This window comes from Sceloporus occidentalis, unplaced genomic scaffold (assembly GCF_023333645.1).
Source record: "Sceloporus occidentalis isolate IW3139 unplaced genomic scaffold, rSceOcc1.0.p SCAF_10, whole genome shotgun sequence".
Lineage (NCBI taxonomy): Eukaryota > Metazoa > Chordata > Lepidosauria > Squamata > Phrynosomatidae > Sceloporus > Sceloporus occidentalis.
This window is the reverse complement of record NW_028316990.1, coordinates 17,487,161-17,510,896: the sequence shown is the minus strand read 5'-3', so window position 1 is coordinate 17,510,896 and position 23,736 is coordinate 17,487,161. Positions and strand designations below refer to the sequence as shown.

Genomic DNA, 23,736 nt, shown 5'->3' with positions numbered 1-23,736 from the left:
CTGCAACATCGAGAAGAAGGAGTCCTAATATATGACTTTTGGATAGATTAAACTTTAGAACTTCCAAAATCAGATGGTTCAATTTTGGAAGCTCTAATCTATCCAAAAGCCATACAAAACTCTTGCCACTAGGTCAGAGGTGGAAGGGAATTAATTGCTGTTATATGTATTTATATTCCACTTCAAACACAGTTCGGTTTACAACAATACCTCACCCCCTAGCAATATAGCAATATAGCAAGATCAGGGGAAGTAATAGTACCATACTATTCTGCTTTGGTCAGGCCTCACCTGGAATACTGTGTCCAGCTTTGGGTACCAAAATTCAAAAAGGATGCTGACAAATTGGAGCATGTCTAGAGGAAGGCGGCCAAAATGGTGCCTTATTGAGGAGAGTCTTAGGTAGCTGGGTATGTTTAACCTGGAGAAGAGATGGTTAAGAGGTAATCTGATAGCCCTGTTTAAGTATTTGAAGGGGTGTCATATTGAGGATGGATCAAGCTTGTTTTCTGCTGCTCCAGAAAATAGGACATGGAACAATGGATGGAAGCTCCAGGAAAAGAGCATTTTGCACAGCACTTTACTATGTACAGTGCTCTGTAAATGTTAATTTATAGTGACAGAGTCTTCTTCTTTGGAAGTTTTCAAACAGGCTGGATGGCCATCTCTCAGGGGCGCTTTGAATTCCTGCATAGCAGGGAGTTAGACTGGATGGTCCCTGTGGTCTCTTCCAACTCTATTCTAAAAGCCTGTTGGAATAAAAAGGTTTTAGCCTGCTGACAGAAGGACAAGAAGGAGAGGGCCATTCTGGCCTCCTTGAGAAAGAAGCTCCAGACTCTAAGGGCCACCAAGAAGGCTCTCTTGTTCATGTCCCCACCAACTGTGCTTGCAACAGTGATGGGACTGAAAGAAAGGCCTCTCCTGATGATCTCAGGGACCAGGAAGGGTCATACAGGGAGATTTGTTCACTCCTGTTCCCCCTTTGTGGTATTTTCCCCCTTTACACTTTCCCCCACAATAATGCTTTGGTGGTCTATGTGGTCTGTTTTCTGCACTGTCAAAAGCTGCCTTCCAGGAGAAAGGGTTGGAGTGAGTGATCACAGCTGCCAACTGCCTCCTGAAGCCTGCTGATGTGTGAATGTGCACATAGTAGCCAGCAAAGAGAAGCTGAAAGCAGTCACAGTTGCTGCAGGAGAAGGAAGAAGAGCAGAATTATGACCATTTACAACATATGGCTGCCTGAGAAGTGGAACTCCAATGGAAGGGACCTATCGCACAAAGGCTAAAATGGAATTGCTTTGAGATTGATAGCCTATTGATGGGTTTTGCACCTCAATGAAAAGGTGCCCTACAGTAACAAATGGAAGGCAAGGCAACAGCAGGACAAACACAATGTCGTGCAATAAGTATAGGTCAAAGACATTTTTATCCTGTTTAAAACCCTCTTTTATAGCCTCATGCAATAGGAGTGCACTGACACACCACCACATTTATAAAATCTAAGGATTTGTTTTTCTAAACTGTCAGGAATGTGTGGATTCTTGCCTGGTTGCAGATTTATTATTTGGAAAGGCATTGACCTTCTTTGCCTCCCTGTTGATATACTCATTCATTAACACTATGGAATCCGGAGGAAGAAGAATGAGAATGTTGGGTAAGTAGCACTTAAGAGGTTTATAACACATCCACCTTAAATGCATAAAAATATAGAAATGCATGCATTAAATGTGGCACACCATGCCACATTAGCTCTGTATGAAACAATGTAAGGTGACTTATTTTTAAACACAAAAGAAGAGAGAGAAAGAAATACAGTAGTAGATAATATATGGCACACCTAGAGTAAGGATGAGTAAAGATTACCTTTGGAATGGTTTACTGTTTCAGAAACTCACAGCACCGTTAACCACTCCATATATATCCCAGATAAATATATTCTAGTTTTCTACATGAACAGTTCTTTGTGTATGTCAAAAATGACTTATTTTAAACACCATTTATCATCCAAGCGGTTCTATTTATCTCTTTTCCATGGAATGTTTTTCCAATTAATATAATTCTTCAAGTACTCGGTATGGATTTCTGACATGCACAGAGAATTTGCTATATCAATATTGGCATTAAGGAACTGCAAAACTGTGGTGTCACTAAAATAATGGATGGAATTTGACTGTGCTCTTTATATTTGTCACCCGCTTGCCAAGCGGCGATTGATACGACTAATCTGAAAACTCCAGGTAACTGAAAAATAAAGCAATTTACAAAGGACTCCTCCATTTTACCTCCCCACCACCACCAATAAGAACACCTGAACTGCAAAGGTAATAAATACAACCTTCTAACATATGGCTTCTTGCCTTGTATTTTTAAACACTTGTTCGTAATTGTCTGCATAACTTTGGAACAATAAACTAAACACTGATCAATCAATTTAGTACTGTTTGTTCATTTTCTCCCTGAAATTGTATGAAAAGACTGAATGGGATCAATCATTTCAAAATACATTGTAAATCATCTGAGATAAGATCATTTAAAGTCTTGAGGGAAAAGTAAAGCATTTAAAGATCATTTAAAATCTTGAGAGAAAAGCAGAGCATTTACTTGAATGTGTTCCAGTTTTCATCTGTTCAATGTTGGAGGACATCCTCTTGATGTAAGGAAAATAAACTCAATTGATCAGAACAAAAAGAACAAGATATTTAGCTTTCTCTTTCAGAAAGTTCTGGTGCCATAGGATGGAGCCATGGCAATTAAAGCAGTATCAAATTGCATGATTTCTGCAGTGCAGATGTGGCCTGATTTCAGCAGCAACCACAATATATGCCATGGCACTTGCTATGCTGATGTATGTTTGTGTGCCAATAAAGTGTGTAGTAAAAGACGGCTACATAACCTCTGGTCGAAGATGGTGGTATGCACAACCATACAGAACAAGGGTTCGGTATGGCTGAACCTCAGTCTCAAAGGGGAAAGATTTATTGTTATTAGAACAATGTATACCCCACCTTTCCAACAACAACATAAAGAGAGCAATAAAATAATCATCGACAATTAAACAATTAAAAGAAAACAAACAAGTTTCCCAGCTGGCTGGGAAAACCAGGCAACTCGAGTCCAAAAACTTAAACATTTCAAGCTATTGTTTATTGTGCCTAGCAAAAAGAGAAAATTGTGATGAATTATTAAACGTCTCTATCTAATACCCAAAGTCTTTTTTTTACACAAATATATATATACTGTTTACAATGTTCAAACTATAAGGGGAAAACACAACAGTACTACAAGAGCATTATGTAGCTTTATGTAGTTATAACTTTGCTCTGGGAAAAAAATAATAAAGGACCCTCCGACTCAGATTACTTGGACCTTCTTACTGTTTATCCACCATCTTTTCTTTTCTTTTTTTGTTACAAATTCTTCTGCAAAGTCAGAAGAGACTTCTTTCAATACTTCAAATAAATAAAATATCCAGCTGCACAAACACTATACATTCAACGAGATTACTTTGGCTTCTTATGGAATATTTGACTTTACCCAAGATGTAAATGATTAAAGAGAACTCGACATATGAAACTGATTTGGGGGGATGTTTAAAGGGCTATGGCACTTTTACAGGGATGGCATGAAGTGAAATAAAAGTCCAGAGGAAAGTGAAAAGCAGCCCAGTCATCCCCAAAAGGTCAGGAGGCAGGATCACTATTGCTATACAAAGCACCTTTTAAGCAACTATCTATATATTAGAATTCTGTCTACTCCATTACATAGACAGAGATAGTTTGTGCGCCCATGTGCGGAAAATCATTTCATGCCTCTGAGGACAATCCGCTAAGAATTTCTCCTATGCAATCCATACTGATAGATCTTTTATAAAAAAAATGTTGGAAATAATGTTATTCCAATGTTGCAGTTCACCAAATTAAATGCAGCCACAAGGACCAGGTGTCATAACTGCAATAGAAGACATGGCACTGCCAAATGTAGGCCATTCAAGACAAAACAGAGGACGTTCCCAAATAAAAGCTACAAACACTCATAGAACTATACATTCGTGCTTCATAGTCATAGGGTCACCTACATCGAGAAGGGACTTGAAAGCATACACACACAGAGAGAGTGCAACATGAGCTGGCATCTGAAGATGGCTAGAATGCAAACCTGAAACCACTTTATTGGTACCCTTTTTGACTGAAAGAGATTTCAGGAGTCCTGCCACCATCTGGACTGGTTTTCGAAACAGAAATAACAGTGGTTTGGCCAACTAGCAGACTCTGTAGGCGGCTTAATAACAGAAACAGCTGTTGCATGAGGTTTGGCCAAAGATGGCTCGATTAGTTGGACGAGAAGGAAAAATTCAGTGCTGAAATATTTGCACTAAAAATCTAATCTAAACACAGTCAGCTGGGGACTGAAATATATACCAACTCTCCCAAGGGTAGGCAATGGCAATTTGGGTGCACCAGCCAAAAGTTGACTAGAAGTAACTACTATTTTTAATGGTCTTTTTTGGGAGTAGCAATCGGCTCCAATTTTGCTGTTTTTAGACACCAAGTCAAAAAACTATTGTTTCACAAAAGCTTTGGAAACCTAACAGGTTTTACAAATACCCTCACATGTACAAGGTTTCAGTTCATTTTACACTTTAAAATTGTCAGATTGCTTTCAGTGTATATCATCTTGAAATCTCTTGGCAGAAAGCAGGATACACACATATGTTAATACTGTATATAGATAAAACATGAAATAAGTAAATGATCCAACACTCCAGGAATGGAAATTTCCAGATTTGGGTGAGAGTAGAAGGCCTTGAGGGATATGTCAGACCTAAAATTCCCCATGTATTCATGCTCCCTATGGCTGCACAATTTCTTCATCTAAGGGTTTGGCTTTGTTCATCTGACTCACTTTGTTTGTTTGCTTCTGTCCTTTTGCTTCCCATTCTCAACTTTTTATGTTGCAAAGAATAATTAAGGAACTGGGAAGAATCCATCGTTGAGATCTTGTGAGGACCAGCAATCCACACTGTATTGCATGTGCAGAAATGTGTTATCCAAGAGAGAAAATGCACATCCGACACATGAGGATATGTGCATGACTGTCCTGCATCATTCAGCTCTGACAAAACCAACCACTTGTTGGGCAAAAACATAGTTCCAAAGCACAATGCAAAAATAATCCACTTTGAGACTGCTTTAACTGTCCTGGCTCAGTGCTAGGAAATCCTGGGAATTGTCGTTTATTCCATCTGTGTGTGATAATCTCCAGGGGCAGTTAAATGTCTCACAAAACTACAGTTCCAGAATTCCACAGCAATAGGCCAGGGCAGTTAAAGTGGTCTCAGACTGGTTTATTTCTGCAGTGTGTTTTGGACCGTAGTCATTGGTAGATTAGTTATGAAATGATTGCACACACACAAAACAGAAACAAAAGCAAAAAGAGTTTCCAAAGGATTAATTTGAAATCCTTGTTATTTCATTTAGTTATTTATTCCTCTCCAATTTTTCTCAGAGCATTTCTTTGTGGATACCCCCAATTATGAAATGAAAAGCAATAATGCAATACAGCCCTGACTCTCTACAGTTTGTAGACTAAGAACGTCAATTTTATTGTGCTAATTAACCGACTGGAGGTTTATCACCTCTAAAGCTTAGATCAGTAGGAGCCAAGGGCTAAGCGAGCATTCGTGTTGTGCTACTGACAATGTGAAACTATGAAGAACTTACCATTGTTAGTATTCATATTTTGAACCTAATCACAACCAATTTCTCTTAAAGACAAAGACAAGTTGAAACCTCAGTAGTAAAGTTTTCCAGCTTGGCTCTACAACAGACACCCACCGTGTCCATTGCTTCTTGTCCTGCATCCAGTTCCAAGATGGACTTTTAACAGTTTTTTTCAGAAAAGGGATAAAGATCAATTTGTTGATAACAGTGTGGGAATACATCACTCTTACTTAAAAGGATTTTTCAGATAGATGAATATTCAGATAAATCACATTCAAGCGGTTGTGACCAATTCAGCAAACAAAGCAAGTGCGATGCAGTCTACTGGTTCCCATGGTCCTTCTCAACTGGACTGGGGCACAGACAAGCATAAGGATAAAATTATTCAATTACTCCTATCTCATGTTAAGAGTGAGCCTTCTTGGCTCCTTTCGGTTATAATTTATAGTCCCGGTGTTATATTTTCAACTAGTTGGAGGGAGAGAGCAGGACATCTGTGAAAACTCAAGCACAATGGTTGACTCTGCACTGCAACAGGAAGCGTAACCCAATCGGCTCAGATTTCTATCCATTTTTAATGCAACTAGTTTCCAAGCTTCAACTGAATGAAACATCTGCTAAATTCTGGTAACCTTAACATGCGATACTTTCTGCTACTTTCCCACTTGCCAACACAAACATTTTGTTTTAAGGCAGAACTGCGGCACATATCTGATAATGGCGCCTAATTTTAGATATAGTGGAAGCCAAGGAGATGCCATGGAGATAAGAGTTCATGTACTTCAGTGTGGTTATTCCTATTTTACTTTCCAGAAGGCATTAACATTTTCTCCCCTTCCCATCCCATGCCAGCCCAACTTTATCTTATCTGTTATGCTTATGTAGAACCCCACTGGTACCATCCTTTTAAAAAATCCTATTAATTTCCCACATTAATGGTCTACATAGTATATATGAAATTATTATCAATGGATGATGGGATGGTTTTCCAAAGTGCAAACAAAGCAGACTAGCAATGCAAGCGCCTTTATACAAGTTTCACGGCCATAATAACCATTACCAAAATCAGCCAAAATGAGAGAAATATCTAGCCATCTCTGAAAAGTTTTAACACAATCCAAAGAGGAATAAAATGACAGTCACCTACCATTGACTTGGTAAAAGGGCGAACCAAAGTAAACAGAATGGTATATATCCACCAGCTGCGATGAATGGATGAATAAATCATGTTTCCAGGGTGCAAGGCATTCGACGTCACGCCACGAGGAGACAGGCGGCGGTTGAGCTCATTGGACATAAGAATATTGCAAAGCTTAGACCGATTGTAGGCCAGCATAGCCCAATAGTCTTTCTTGGGAGGAGAGAGCATGTTGAAGTCAAGTTTTCCTGAGCAGTCTTTAATTTCCGTGAACCTTTAAAAAAGCAAAATCATTTTAGGTTTTTTTGGTACAATTCTTCTTCTGGCTGTCTTTTTCAAGGTACAGTGCGCCCACGTTATATGCATATGTGTTATAAGCATATGTGCTAAAGCTGCGTGGGAGTGCACAGGGCCAAGGGGTGGCGCATCCCATTCAAATGAATTTGAATGGGGCTCAAGCATAGGCGGAATTCGCCTTACACGGGGGAATCCAGAACGGATCCCCCACATAAGGCGAGGTTCCACCATACTTCCTAGGTAATAGCAGAAAACACTTTGCCCATAGGATGGACAAAGTCCTGCTCACATGCCACATGTGAGCCAGTGGCATCACTAGGATTGGTGTCACCGAGTGCAATAACTCATAGTTTCAACACCACCCACTTGAACTCCTCCAGTACCACAACATACAGAACCCTTAGTAATGTTCGTTTGGACTAATGCACCCATAACTCATAATTTCCATGTATCACTGAATGTAATAATAATAGCAGTGAAATAAACAGCAACATTAAAATTAGACCTTTAAATTACAATACCATATGCATAGAATTACATAGTCATAGCTTCATGTGGGTAAGGTGAACATTTGGTAAAATGTGATGTTAAAGAAAATTGTAACAAAAAATTAAAAAATTGATTTATTTTAAATTGATTGTTTTCTCTCTAATCCCCTTTCCCTTGCAGCTCTCTTTTCTCCAGTCCTCCTCCTCTATTGTTACAGGGATGTGCCTCCTTAAGACGTATCTGTTCACCTTGGCTTTCCCTAATTTCCTCTATTTTTTTTAACTTTCCTTTTTTTCTTCCCCAATGTATCTTTCTCTTGAACCTTAGATTATAAACCTATGGCGAAGGCCCGTATTTAGTGCTCGTGTGCTGCCTAGAGATTTTATGCACTTTAAATAAGCAAACAAACTTTAAAACACACATGGGAAGAGTGCACCAATCTAATACAGAAATTAAGTAATTTTACCTCATTGAGACTCCATAAATCAAGGGTGGAAAGGGGGGAATATCAAACATGAATTGGAACAACTGTTCTACCAGCTTCTTTTTGTAAAGAGTGGAGCATTGTTTTCCATGACACCATACAGAAAGACCATGCATATTCTAATGAACATTAGAACATATATTTGGCTGTGATGGAAAACATATCCGAAAGTAGACCAGATAAATGATTCATCAATGAGGCCACAGTAAGTCAATAACTGTTGGGGTGGTGATCTGCATATGTGTGGACCATTTTTATATATACCCTGTAAGATAGGTCTATGTCTTTCCCGTTATGTTTTGGAAGGGGATGGACACGAAGACATCTGATCCCCCAGTTTGGAAGCAAAGGCTCTGCCCTTATTCCAGACTGAATGGAAAAAGAAAAAAAAATGGACAGATTGTGGAGTATCCCACGGATAATTTTAAGAGAAAGCCTGGCAGATTTTAACACAGTGGATCCAAAAGTGCAGGTCACAAGGCAGCTTAGAAGACCTAAGATAGATTCTAGGCAGAAGGGATGTCCTGTCTCCCTTCATCCAGAACAGCATGAACTGCTTGCCCATACTCTCCAACATTTCACAGATGAAAACTGGGGGCTAGTCTATATGATTAAAATATTCCTCATTCCAGTCAAATAGAATACAATCCAGCCACATGCAATTTTCAGGAGTTTGGGCATTTTTGCAGGGGTGGCCGGGGGGGGGGGGGGCTCCTTAAACTGTAGAAAAAAAGCTTTGTGCAGAAATCCGCAGAAATGCACATTGTCACACATGTGGTCATCCATCTCCTTTGGATGGCTGTGCATTTTCGGCCGGAGGGTGACTAGATGTGAATTTGTACAGGAAAGTCAATGAGAATATGCAAAAATCCAAAGTAATGTTCATAGTGCACTAACATGTAGACCAGCAGAGCATGGTCAAGATGGCAAAAGATATTAATGAAGATGAATACACAAGCTAGGAGAGGCTGTAGCAGCTTGCTTTTGCCTAAATCTACTGCCTCCTTCTTTCCTTTCCCTCTTGCTGAATTAACTGAGTGCAAATTATCTTTGTACTTGGAACCCAGGCTGCATGTATACTACAGAATTACTGCAATTTGACACTGCTTTAACTGCCATAGCTCAATGCTATGGTATTGTGGGATTCATCTGTCAGTGAGTTCTAGGGCCACAATAAATTACAAATCCCAGGATTCCATAGGAAGGAGCCATGCCAGTAAAAGTGGTGTCAAATTGCATTAATTCTGCAGTGTGGCAGCAGCCTCAGTTTGGAGCAACTGAAGCAAACTGAGGACAAAAAGGGAAAGTGGAAACAGGATAGCAAAAATAAGACATTTTTAAAAACAGCTGAAAAATTGGGATAATATAGGATTAATTAGCAAAGTTGGATCATTTGGAGTATATGCCTATAATTACTCGTCCTCTAAATCCTTGGTTAGTTTTGGTCAGGTTGCCTGTCGGTTGTTTGGTGGTGATGTGGTTGTTATTATTTACAACTTCCACAGGTATCCTCACTGTATGATGGTAAAATCCTACTCTGTGAACACAATATTCTGCATCCATACATAACTGGGAGAAAAGGAACATGGGTCCCTTTCTGGGAGAAAGGCAGCATAGAAATTAAGTAAGTAAGTAAATAAAATAGAATGGGAGTGGGCAGAATACATTTGCTTGCTATCAACTGTTTGTAATCTTGCTTCTTCAGAATACTGAAAACAGAACATGCATGAAGTCTGCAACCCTCTCTTTTTAATGCATTGGTTCCACCATAAGACTTGTATTTTGCTGTATTGCCTGAAAAAATTAATCGTAACACTGTTCCTCAAAAAAAAAAAAATCAAATTACTGCATTGTTGAAATTGCAAATAACAATAGATTAAAAAAAGTTGAGTTACAAGACAACCTTTATTATTTACTCTTCTCACACATTGTTTTCCAGCGCACAAGTATTGTATACTCTAGAGTTTAAGTGCCCGAATAACTACAGATGAGACTTGTTCCTACTTAGAATCTTTTCAGATTAAAAATTGATGGCTAGAAAGGGGTTGTAACGCTGGTGATATGCCATCAATAGCCTTAAAGATATAAAAGATGAATGTGAACAAAGCCAAAATGAGCACTGGCGGAGTCTAATGTTTTTTAAGTATACCCATGGCATGATTGAGCACAAATCAAAGTAACTAGTTGACGTTTTTTAATTGGGTCTGACAGAGTCATTAAACACCAGCTGTTTCTCTCTCCCCCCACTTTAAATAACACCAAGGTAGCAAACAACGGAAGACTTCACCATGAGATGAAGGAATTTTTCTAGGTAGCCATCTGCCTGCCTTTATATCTGAGGTTTGTTTAAACTGAGGAGTAAATAAATTCAAAAATTGTTTAATGGAGGGTTTTTAAAAAAGGGGGGGATGCATTTAATGTTATTTCTGGAAAAAAGTGAAACACACTAATGTTGCTTTCCAAAATGGTGATGGATTGCACAAACCAAGGACTGATGTTCAGAGAAATTAAGGGTGCAAAAGAGGGCCCTGTGCTCTTTAGGTTCATGATTCTGAAACTACCCTGAACAGAATTCCAGTTTTATTAACAGCCCAGTCTATCTATGCATGGGTTCATATCTAGTGCAAATCTATTTGTTGCATTATCTTTAAATTCTACGGGGACTGTCTTCAGGTTGTATTTTGACACGATAGTTGGCTTAGGGTTCTGCTTTAGCTTTAGCCAATTTTTTGATATTAACAATTCAAGGCCTGTGCCACTATCTGCTCCTGGTCTTATTTTTGTAGACAAACTGGAGCTTCTCCATCTTCTGCTTCTGATTATGTAGTCTATATCATTTCTATATTGGACATCATGTCAAGTCCATCTATATGGTCATCTGGTGGGTTGTTTGAAGAATGTGTTTGCGATGAAGAAACGGTTGGCCTAGCAAAATTCAATCCGTCACTCTCCTGCTTCATTTCTTAATTCTAGGGCAAATTTTTCCTACAATCTTTGGACCTGTAGAGACAGGCCAAAATAAAGCTGCTTCGGGTCACTTTGGAGGTATGCTGTTTAAATGCTGCATGTGTCGTAAGAGGCCAGAAGCTGTGCCAAAGCTGCACTCCATGTCCTCTAGCTTCTTAAACAGATTGCAGAATATTTTCATGTAATAAGATATAGTGGATAACATGTTGTTTCTGCTAAAACCCAACAATCCAACACAGTAAAAACAGCAGCCAAGCTTAGTTATTATTTTATATACTTATGTAACATGATTTAATGCATGACGACTTCCCCCAGAAACAGCACAAACAATTAGTTGCTAGGTCTGGACACACACCATTTACTTATTGGGGAATGCATTTCTATAAACCTTGGCTGATCTCGCACAATGAAGCAACGAACACTGCAATGTTTTGTTGTCTTTTGTGTTTTGTTTTGTTTTTGGTCGAGCTTTAAACTCTGCAAAGATGAGCTTCAGATGGCAACCAAAGAAGCGGAGCGGGGAATGAAACCCCTCCAAATGTAAAGACGCCATTTGAAAAACTATCGGAGAGCAGCATTGCACAGAGAAACAAGCAGCTGACAATACAACATAATCTCCCATTAAATAACAGCTCATTTATACATATCCCATTGTGCCCTCACATCTGGCAAGTGACTGGAGAGTTGGCAGATTTATTTCTCTGCTCAACTCGCCTGCCCTGCAGTAGCCTACCTCCCTTGTAATGGGACTCCACCACTTGCTTTCACAAACCTGGTGTGATTTGCAAAGATAAGGGCAGCCAAGATTTATTTGAGTTTTTAAATTTTATTTTGATTTCCCCCCCTCTTTTACCGCCACCTAATTACTAGATGTTTCATGTCTTTCAGGGGGGGAAAGGATTATAACAGGCTTTTTCAATTGCTTCCTTTCATTTCTCCCGTCGTAAATTTTAAAACGGTTAAAGTAAATCTATCTGCAGTATGTCATTTATACCATGAGACCTTATGTTGCAAAGTGATAAAAGGGCTCAGCCTGACCCTTGGCTGCCTCTCAGCCAGGTCCCAGGGGCTACATTTGGAGAAACACTTTTTCTTTGAGAAAGCAAGCTTCATAGTGGGTCACAAAAGTGGGGGGGAGGACAATTGCTATAGCTGCATGCCTCACACAGACACCTTGCTTTACACACACACACAAGGGAACTTTTGAACAGCTAATGGGTGTTGTGGGGGTTTTCTTTACAGTTGGTGCAAGAAGTTGCTAGTTTTGCAGTTGGTTTTTTTTTTAATGTTTCAGGGAATACCAATAATCACAAAACTTGAAAAAGTTATTTTTTGGACTACACCTTCCAGAATTTGCACTTGTTAATTAGAGTTGTAGTCCAAAAGTTATTTCCCAAGGTCCATTACAGCAGAAGTAGAAAGGCCCTTGCTCTATGGTCATGGGAAATGTGTTGTCCATTTTATATTTCAGGTATTCTTCAGGGCTTCACTACTAAGGATGGCTGAAAATACTGAAAATGTTCTGGCATGATTACCTTTGGCTGAACTCAGGTTTCCATCTGATGACTGAGTGATTTTCGAGAAAAGGTGACAAAGTCCGAGTGAGAACTCACCTGTGTGATTCAGAGGAAACCATCACCACTCTTGCAGGAGCGGAGTGACAAAGAACATCTTTGAGGAGCTGAACCAGATAGAAGTGTCCCAAGTGGTTCACTTGGAAGGTGGACTCCAGGCCATCTTCAGTCAGTTGCCAAGGAACACCAAAAATGCCAGCATTGCAGATCAGCACATGGAGAGACCTTTAACAAAACAGATCCTCATTGAACATTGTGCAAATGGAGCTAAACATGTCTGGTGTCTATTGGGGATCCGCTCTTATAGCAATCATTAGAGGACAGCATTTCATATAGGTCATGCATACTTTCATTTTGTATAAAGATGGTACGTCTCAGAGGCTATGGATATCTAAATGCCAGATTTTTTTCCCATGCTCTTTCTGATTTTATTTTGCAGATCCACACATCTTTTCTTTAACCCGGGATATTTTCTGCCAGCTGCTGGTACAACCAGAATACTGAATATATATTATCATCTAACATGTCAATTTAATATTAAGGCTTCACTTTATGGCTAGAGGAATCTAAGAGGATAAAAAGAGGTTCGAGAACTAGGTTTCTTCAGGTTATTAAAACCTAAGCTATGTCATATTCCTAGGGTATGTCCCTTTGGAAAATATCCTGTATCCTATAAAAACAGTCTGCAAAGGTAATATCCTGAAAGGCCCCACTGCTAAATAGAAACACTAATGTAACTTTGAAAATCTGTTTCAAAGCAAACTTCCCTTGTGTTTTCACTTTTCCTGTTGTCATTGAAAAACAGCTCTTTTCCGAACATCCTCCTCGACTTGCTTGTTCTATAAGCACTGAGCAACTACATCCATAACTGGGGCTATAGAAACTATGTGCATCTCTGTTAACTTATGGCACACTTTTTAAAATCTCACTGAAGTTGATGGGGAAATTCACCATATGCTGCCTTCAACTAGTCTCCATTTCAACTCTTTTCAATTTCATAGATTGTTTACCAGTCATATAATGCCAGTCTTAAAAGAACTGCACTGGCTGCCAACACAGGTCTGGGCTAAATTCAAGGTGCTTGTGATGATATTTAGAGTCTAAAATGGCTTAGCACTTTGATGCCCAAAAGAGCACCATTTCTTATATGTTCACCCAAGTACTGAGATCTTCTGGAAAGGTCCTCCGCAGTTAGGTCAATATACATTGTAAGGATGTGGGGAAAAGGCCTTCTGAGTCATGGCACCCCAATTTAGAAGCCTGAGTGGCATCAATACAGATTTAATATAGGTGTGAAGTAGAAACATGGCTGTTTATTCAAACCTTTAGGCTTCACTGATTTATCTCAAAATGCTAATGCTGATGCAGTTTTCTGAAGATGCCAGCCATAGGAACCGGCAAAATGTCAGGAATAAACTCTTCCAGAACATGGCCACATAGCCCGAAAAAAACCACAAATAGAAACTACTGTTCTTCAAGGCACCATGCTGGCCTCCTCCCTTATCAGCATTGTGACTTGTGCGCACAACACAATAAGCTGCACTCCAAATGCTGGGATTCCCTTGGAAGAGGTTAATGATGAAACACAAGTGCTTCACTGTGGAGCCGGAGTTTATAAACTCCAGGACTATGATAACATTTATATCAAGCCTGTCCCAGATAAAATGCAAACCAATTATACAGATTGACCCAAAGAGTCCCATCCAGTTTTTAATTTTATTTGTATTTTTTTAGTTTGCTGTTTAGTACTTTTAAATCAATGCATTTTTGTTTAAAATTCCAAGCCGTTATATTGATTGCTCTTGCCCTTTCTAATATTCTTTGCGGTTTTATTATTTTAAATTGAATTTTTAATTAAAATACTGTACACACATACCCTTTAAAAATTCTCTCATTAACCATTAAGGCTATAAAACTGTGCAAAATGCTTACTACTTTATTTGCAGCAAAAGATACTTTAACTGTACATATTAAATCATAAATATTTTACATGCTTATCTACCCAATATGCCCCTCATGGCTGGTTAGGACTTGCGCAGAAGCATGAGAGTCTTATCTGAAGAGAATGGGAGAGTCGTTCTTTAAAGAACTGTTTTCCTTTCCAGGCCAGATTGTATCCACATTCATGAAATTTCAAAAGACAAACAGAAAGAGTGTCAAGAGTATTTTCTTTATTTGCTCCAGGCTTCGGGGAAGAAGAAAGAAAAGTTTAATCATCAGATCTCTAAACACTGATTGTCTATCCTTACCTAAGGAGACAAAAAAGGTGAACCCAAAGTGAAAATATGAAGCTAGCAAATGGTGCCATGAAGCCAAGAGTCCACCACTATTCCACACCCTTCCACTATCCTTCTTTTTGCAGGGACAGTCCCAATTAATCCTCAATTAATCCTTTTTCAGATGCTTTTAAAATGTTAGCTTTGATTGCTTTTGTTTCTTATCCGATCTATTTCGTTTTTGCAATTATAAAAAAATTAATAAGACTATGATCTGGATACAACCTCAGTTCTGTCTTAAGACAACCATCTTTGCCTCCGCTTTTACTGTCACTCGGTCTATCACTCTCCTTTAATTAATTCATGGTCTTTATCAATACGTATTTGTAAACCTCACTGCATGTGTTCAAGTACCAAAAGGTGTTGAGCATCAATACACACTTGTAAAGTGGGCCCCACCTATCACACCCACACCACAGTTTTTCACCATGTACATCAAATCTCAATGAGGCAAGGAAACTGTTTGTTTTAATTCTGGCAAACATTGTATATCACTCCAAGATGCCCACCTTTGATACTTTTATTTAACAATGATGCTCAGCTTGAGAGACCTATAAGCTTGTTACATCTTGTAATCACATCATTAATAAAGAGATTAAGATGTTAATGTCTTCATTATTTATCATGTAAGATATCACTATTTAACAAAAAAAATTAGAGCTTTGTCCCAATATAGGCCTATCAGAGTTCAAAATATTCTGCAAACTGTTATACTTGACAGTCAAACTGAATACAGTGGGTCCTTGTTATCATCTGGGGTAGATAACAAAATCTGTGGATGCGCAAGCCCCATTAAATATAATGGAAAAGGATAATGGTGTCTCTAATATAAAATGGAAAATCAAGGTTTGCTGTTTGGAATGTATACATTTTTGGATATTTTCAAGCCGTGGATGCTTGAATCCGTGGATGAAAGAATCGGTGGATAAGGAGGGCTGACTATACAATCTGAATACAAGCAAAAGCAAAACAAATATTTATATGCAACAAGCCTGCTTTAAAAGTAAGAAATGAACCTGTCCATATAGTCTAACAGTTAGTTTTGCTTTCCTGTTAGATAAAGGCCTCTCTGGGGTCTCAAATAGTAAGGGAGCCCCAAAATGTAGTGTGACTGTCCCCTTATGGTTGCAAAACAATGACATTACAGGGGGATGTAGTGCGAACAATCCTGGGGCCTGTTGGGACCCAGGCATCTCCTGAATCCTTGGCACATGTTCAGCCCTGGTTTAAAGTGCTGATACAGTTAATAAATTAAACCTACATTCAGGAAACACACCAGAATCACATACTGAAATATTCATGTAATCAAGATAAAATGATAAAATACACTGACTATATGTTATGACTATCTATTACTCCTTTTACATCTCGCCAAGAACAAAAAACAAAGTACCGAAAACAGTTCTTATATTTGGAAAATCTTTTCCTGCGTACATCACTAGGGATTATGAATTGAAATTTAATAACCTGGGCAGAGAATAAGAGCCACCACAAGCAAATATTACATCATTTTTGAAAAGCTGCCCGATAAGGAAGAGGTCTTTTCACTTTCTACTACTCCAAGGTCTGCTTCAATTTGTCCTGTGGTTGTTGGAGGGTTTTCCATCTCAAAACAGAAAATTCTTGCTCCCTTGTTATTTAAATACACAGCCAAAGTGGTCTCTCACTGTTCCCTTTGCTGATTCATTTGTTTCTGTATAAAGACACCTTCGTTCAGTTCTTGCTCAGCCATGGGAGCAGTTTGTCATTCTTCAGCTTGCAACATTCACATGGTTATAAATGAGCTGGCTGATCGATGCGGCATATTTAGTACTTAGGGAACTGTCTGACTGAGCTCATTACAACCCCTTCAAAGTAATTTCCATCTTCACCTTTTTGAGTTGACTCAAATTCCACAATTCCTCCCGCCCCAACCACACACACTGATATGAAACAAGAACAGCCAGTGGTGTCGTTTCCATCACACAAAAGCAATGTTTCCTCCAAAATCCCCCCTCCAAAATTGCAAAAATTCAAACTCTGCTTTAAAAAAAGTGTAGGAAGCATTCTAGTCCCACCTTGTTGACATTTCTGGTCCCATCTGATTTATCCCATAGTCAATTTATGTTTCTGGAAGTTTGCAGGACTTACCACAATCCCCACCATCACACCGCTACAAAATTTAGCTTAACAGAGCTAAATGGATGAACAGATTTGTGATACTTATATGTACAGGTTGAGGTTCCCTTGTTCCGAATTCAAAAATCTGAATTATTCCAGAATCGTCTACATTGGTGGCTGAAATAGTTGCACCTTTGCTTTCTGATGGTTCAGTGTGCACAAACCTGTTTCATGCACAAAATTATTTAAAATATTGTACACAAAACTACCTTCTGGCCCTGTGTAAAAGGTGTACTGTTGTCACTGTTAACTAGCTTAAATGAATTTGATGTTTAGATTTGGGTGAAATTTTCAAGATATCTCATTTTATATATATGCAAATATTTCAGAATCCAAAAAACTGTGAAAACCAAAACACTTCTGGTCCCAAACATTTCACTTAAATGAGGTTCAGCCTGTAGCATATCTTGCTATAGGTATTATGACTATCCTCTGATGAGAAATACTGATACAGTGCACCCGCGTTATACGTAGGTGCGTTATACGCAGCTTTGAGCATATGCGCTAAAGCCACACAGAAGCGTGCAGGGCACACGGGGTGGCACATCCCATTCAGATGAATGGGGCCGCCGCGCGCACGAGCCCCATTCACTTAAATGGGGCTCGAGCATAGGCAGAATTTGCCTTATGCAAGGGGGGGGGGTCCGGAACGGATCCCCCATGTAAAACAAGGTCCCACTGTATAATAATTATCATAATAGTTAAAAAAATATCAACAAGTGCATCTTCTGCCTGAGTACTTACAAATTTTTAGACCGGAATGCTTCAGCAAAGTCTTGTACACTCTGAAGAGATGCAAGGTCTAAAGTCATTGCTTCTACCTTGGCTTTGTGCTAAAATAGAAAAAAGGGGTAGGGTTAACAAAAGCAAGAGGGTTAGTTCACAGGATCATGTTATATCTAATGAACAAAGACACATTTTAAAATTCCTTTGTTTAACATTAGAATATTATTGTGGATACAAATCAAGCTGGGGGAAAAAACCAACACTGAATATATAGTGTCAAATGCTATACAGTGGTCCCTCGCCTTACGCAGGGATCCGTTCCGGATCCCTCCACGTAAGGCGAATTCTGCCTATGCTCAAGCCCCATTGTAAACAATGGGGCTTGTGCATGGCAGTGAGGCGGTGCGCAGGGCGCAACGGGCGCACGCGCCCATTCAATTGAATGGGATGCACCGCCCCTTCTGCCCTGTGCGTGCCCTGTGCGCGCCCTGCGGCTTGAGCGCGTATGCTTAAGCCGTGTAAGGCGCGCCCACGTATGACACGGGCGCGCTGTATTCTAAATCTGTGACACTACTAAATGTATAGGAACTGTTCCCAGCAGTTTTTTGATACTGGAAACAGATAATCAAGAGCAACTCATTCTTAAACAATTTAAGTTTGTCTAGAACAGGTCTACTCAGAGTGGTGGGTTCTGGACCAATATCAGTTTGCAAGGCATTGTCTGCTGGTTTATGAGGTTGCAATACAAGGTTAGTGTGATATGTACAACTGAGATGATCATTAAACTTTGGCAGATCTATGGAAGTTGACTAAAGACAGAATACTCTGAGCTGTTCCCAGAATATTCTAGCCTCAAAGCACAGGAAAAATCCATTTGAGAAAAGGCACACTTTTACAACTGTCTCTCTTGGAAAGCAAACAAAAGTGCTACGACTGCATGCAGAGAGACACAGGGAAAGATACTACTGTCTGCCTCTGTTTCAGCTAAGCTTCCTTTTCTCTAAGGCTGTAAGTGCCATCTAGGTAGCTGGATCTGTAAGTCTCACCATTCAGTTGCCATACTGTCTGGAGCTGATAGGGTTTATCATCCAATATATTAGCTTATACTTTGTAAACCGCTTAGGGAGTGCTTAAGTGCACTGGTAAGTGGTAAACTTGCTATTGCATGTTTGACGAATGTCAGGACTGGGGAGGCTGGTCAAGAATCAAAAGCATGCAGGTCATGTATTTGTAACCTACATTTGTGCACTGGAACATGTGTACAGAAGGCTCCATTCAGACATGAGCAAGAACAATGAAGAAAGCACAATCCTGATTACTTTGCCCACCTTCAAATCTTTGGAGAGAGGGATTCCTTGAACCATGTTTCTGTCCCAATAGACCCTCCACAAGCAGAACTATTCCTCTTATCGAAACCAGAAGTGGCCAGAGGTCTGGAAACTGCTAGGAAGGAGTTTGGGGATTAAATCTTCCCATTCCTGCTCTAGCGCATGGAAGGGCCACACAGACTGTGTTATCATCACCAGTCAGAATTTGCACTTGGTTAAAACAAAAATGTAAAAAAGAAAAACAGTGATTATTAATACGTTTCTTCTACTTTCCAACCTTCCACCGTAGCAAAGGTTATCCTTTCTCTCCCTTCTGTTTTAATGCAGTGATGCTCTGTTCTCATTTCCAAAAGGAAATTCAAAGAAAGGGAGTGCTACCAACACAAGGACAACGAGGGGTCAAAAAACATCAAGTAGTTCAACAGACTAAACCACAAGCTGTTAGTTACTATGCTCTTGGGAACAGTGATTCAAGCCCACACACTATTACTCAGGTAATGCTTTCGCTCTTGGTGTCAGGCTGCAGGTTTCTGCTATTGGATCCAAGAATAAAGAGGAAGAATCTGCAATATTGCATAGATGACGGTGGGGAGAAAGTAATGCCTCTACTATTCTTTCACAAGGAGAAATCCTTGTGAAATAATAAGCAAGCTGTGCCTATGGGTAAAATAAAAATATTAAAAAATGATAAATGGACAATTATGATATATAGATGACAAATCCAAGCTATGAATATGGGTTTCTACTCTGCCAGTTGAGCCAGTGAACTGAAACCACCCATCTAATAACAATACATTCTCCGCTGCCAGGATAATCAATGTGCCTTTACTTCCAACAGTTAAAACTCATTTGTACTTCTGCCGCTTTTTAGACTTGTCATAGCAAAGGTTATTGGGAACACTAAGACCGGGTAGACGCATTTCTTGAGTAGCTCAAGGAGAAGCTTTTAAAAGTTCATAACCACAAACATATATATATATATATATATATATAGTAACTTCTTTTCTAGAGTAACAGCCAAATTATGCCAAAGATTTTATATATTATAAAGACATACACATTTGCAATCATAACACAACTTTAACAGTAAGGTATAAAAAGTTAAAGCCTTGTCAAGCCTGGCTTTAGCGCTCTCTTTCTTTTTAACTTGACCCAAATGTTTCATTTGCATGCTTTGCTCTGTGTCCCTGAAGACTAGGCAGCATTCCCCCCCCCCCCCCTTTTCCAATTGTTGTTTCAAATTTTAACTTACTTTTGCCATGGTCTGAATGATTACACAAGTTGTGAAATGCATAAAAAATGGTGCATGTAGGCTATTATCTCATTTCACAGGTTCCAGGTATGAGTTTGCAAGAACTAAGCAGAGCGGTGGAAGGCAGGGAGTCTTGGAGATGTCTCATCCACAGGGTTGCCATGGGTCAAAATCAGTTAACAACAAACAACCATAGAAGTAATACAAGACATTTATCCAAACTACAAGATTCCATATACCACATCCTATATTCTGTGATGTCCAAGTGTTGAGGGATAACCATGTTAGTCAATGTAGTATTAACAATAAAATGTCAGTCTTGAACCACCTTACAGATGGACAAATAAATGACAGTATAAGCGCCTGTGCAATTAGGGCCCATTTTGTAGGATGTGTTCATTAAGCAGTTACTCTTATTTTTAATGAAGTGTTTTCAGTCATGGCAAAATATTCTCTTTTTAACAGTCAGAAAAGAGAAGATTTGTTGTTGTTTGAATTCTACTAAATTCTGCCTTGCTGGAGAAGCATCTAAACAAACCATGAATATTTGGTGTCTTCTCTATATATTTGAATAATGTGTCAGCGGTGAGCTCTTTAACTTGTCTCTCTGCCCAAATACCCCTGGCTTCTTCTGACCTCTAAATATGTTAAATGGTTGATAATTGTCAAGATCTAAGTTATCCTCCCTGACATTGAAGTAAATGGAATGATCCTCTCTCCCACCCCAGGAGAAACTGAGTTCCAAAATACCATTATTAAATGCCAGAAATGTCCCGTGTTAGTGTTGAACAAATCCAAGACAACCGCTCAGGATATAATTGGCAATATTTTGTACTCAGACTTAGAAAAATGCTTATCAAGTCAGAAGTTTTAAGCAGAAAGTGAAAACACTCAGAAAGCTAGCAATCTACGGTTAGCAATGCACTCACTTTACAGCTGAAAAACTGTTTAGAAATGAACAGTGCATGGTACAGTAGTTTGGCAGTAAACACGATTGTGCATTTACATCTCAGTCCTGAAGAAGGAGCCTTTCTTCAAAATAGGATTTTTCATTCTAATGCAGGCGATGATTTACATTAAATATAGGTAAAGCGTGGTTACATTTTCCTGAAGGATTGCAAGGAAGTGGAGAGAACTACAATAAGTTGAAGCATAAAAGCTTTCTCTGTCATAATATTTATTATAATGGCATATAAAAGAGCCGAAATAAATAATAGATGACTAAAGGTAAATTCACATGATAAAGAATCCTTCAGCAAATACCATTACTTGTGGCTGCTCTGGTTTTATACACAGTTGAAGACTCTTAATAAATAAACTCTAGTCTCCATAACTTATATAAGTGCTGGGGAGGAGCAGAACGCAAGATGTACTTTAAAAGGCCCAGAGTGGACGCTACCTAATTTATTACATAATTATTTTCTCTATGCATATACATTATACATTTTGGGATACTTTTTGAAAAAGCTTTATTTCACCCTCCAAAATACTGTAGGAAGCACAGTGCTAAAAACATTTAACTCTTTGACAAGCTGGGAAGACAAAATAGACTCCGGTTTAATACAGGAAATCCCATTTGTCCGGACTTGTCCACACAGACCAGTCGGAGAAGACAGGAGATACTTCTACATAGAGGAAACTGTATTTATAGTCTAAGGGTAAAATGCATGTAAGGATAAAGGATTGCCGAAGGGGTGGAAAAGCCAAATGGAATTTTGTACAGAAAACCTTCTCCTCGGGTCTACAGTATGTAAATTCATTAGAATCAAAGTTTGGTTGACACTAGCCTGAAAGACTCGGCGGCACAGACAAATTAAATCCAGATCAGAGTGTGCCATTAGGATAAAGCATGGCAATTTTGATGCATGGGTTATGACAGTCGACAATGTCCAGCGATCGCTGGTAATCATGAACTCCATGCAAGATGGATGAAAACAAGGAAATGCTTTTATTCCAGTTTCAGGCTGTAAATATTATAGTCCCTAATGCATGCACTCGGTGGAGAAGAGTATTTATGTTAGGCAGGCTTTATAAAGTCATGCATGTATTTTGAATGCTAGGAGATTACCTTTCAGCCAGCTGAATGGGGCAAATGAATCACATGGTGCAAAGCTTTAAGGCCAACCGAAGATATGTGGCCTGTTTTCAGAATCGGTTCCTTTACAGCGTTTGAGATAACTTACGGAAGGCCATTAGAGGCCCTAGTGGATGGAATAATTTTACCCTCATTTTTCTTCTTTTTCTCTCTGCCTCAGTTGTTTCCCTAAAAGACATTTCATGTTTTGCATTCAGGAGTTTTAAGAGGTGTCTGGCTTAAGAACAACAGCTTGGTGGACGTTTTCCCTAGTTATCTTGCTAACATCTTTACAGGGACTTGATTGAGAAGAGATGGGAAGTCAGCCACTATATCAGAAGACATGTGTGTTATGGGTTGGGCTGTCATTCCTTTCTCCTATTAGTCTAAAACACAAGAATAGTTCTTCTTTCGTATGCTTTGCACAAATTCCTAAGGATTGTTCCTAAGGATGGTTTCAATCATACAAACTGAAATCAGAATCCAAAAGGCTTCATTAGAGCACGCTAAGGGGTTTAGCAAGATTTTTCTTTGATTGCTTCCCTCTCTAAACAGCAGAATTGCTTGTCCAGCTTTAAACATATTTAGCATGGTCTCATGGTTTGAGTGCTATGAGAACAAGGTGTATGAATCCTCGGTTCAGCCATAGAAACCCATTGGGGGGCCTTGGGCAAATCATGGAAACTTGGTAAACCTCACAAGAAGGTAATGGCAACCCCCCACCCTACCCACCAGATAAATCTTGTCAAGAAAACCCTGTCATAGGGTCACCTTAGGGTTACCATACATCAGGAATGACTTGAAGGCACACAACAACAAATATTAGGGACAATGTTTTATATGAGGAACACAAGATCCAAGTTTCCTTGAGGAGACAAGATGACCCTTTTGACCCTGGTCTTCTTTTGTGGAGGTGTTTTTCTGGTATGTGATTTCTATTATTCTATAGCAATATACAGTGGTACCTCCAGGAGGGACTTTGAATGGAGAATCCAAAGGTGATTCCAGACTGGCAGCTATTAGCATTAATAAGCATTTATCTTATCCTCTGTGCTACAACCAGAATTGCAACAGACTTTCCACACTTTCCACATGATGCTCATGTCAAACCAATGGTGTAAATACTGCTCTTCCATCTTTCTACGTGTGGCAAAGCATGCAGCTGAACCTAGCACAGTTCAACAAACATTTCTATACCTTTTTCCAGGGTGTACTATTTAAACCCACCATTAATTGCTTGTTGATCAACAA

General features: G+C 39.2%; 1 protein-coding gene across 5 annotated transcripts in view; it reads right to left on the bottom strand.

The window, feature by feature from the left end:
* Positions 1-23,736, bottom strand: part of LOC149305990 (WW domain-containing oxidoreductase) — a 415,139-nt gene that overhangs the window by 303,226 nt on the left and 88,177 nt on the right. For all 5 annotated transcript variants that reach the window (XM_089476738.1, XM_089476739.1, XM_089476740.1 and 2 more), the window contains exons 6-8: positions 17,850-17,938; positions 12,709-12,894; positions 6,868-7,132 (exon numbers count right to left, since the gene is read on the bottom strand). In XM_089476738.1, coding sequence (XP_089332864.1) covers positions 6,868-7,132; positions 12,709-12,894; positions 17,850-17,938 — 540 coding nt within the window. The remainder of the gene's footprint in view (positions 1-6,867; positions 7,133-12,708; positions 12,895-17,849; positions 17,939-23,736) is intronic.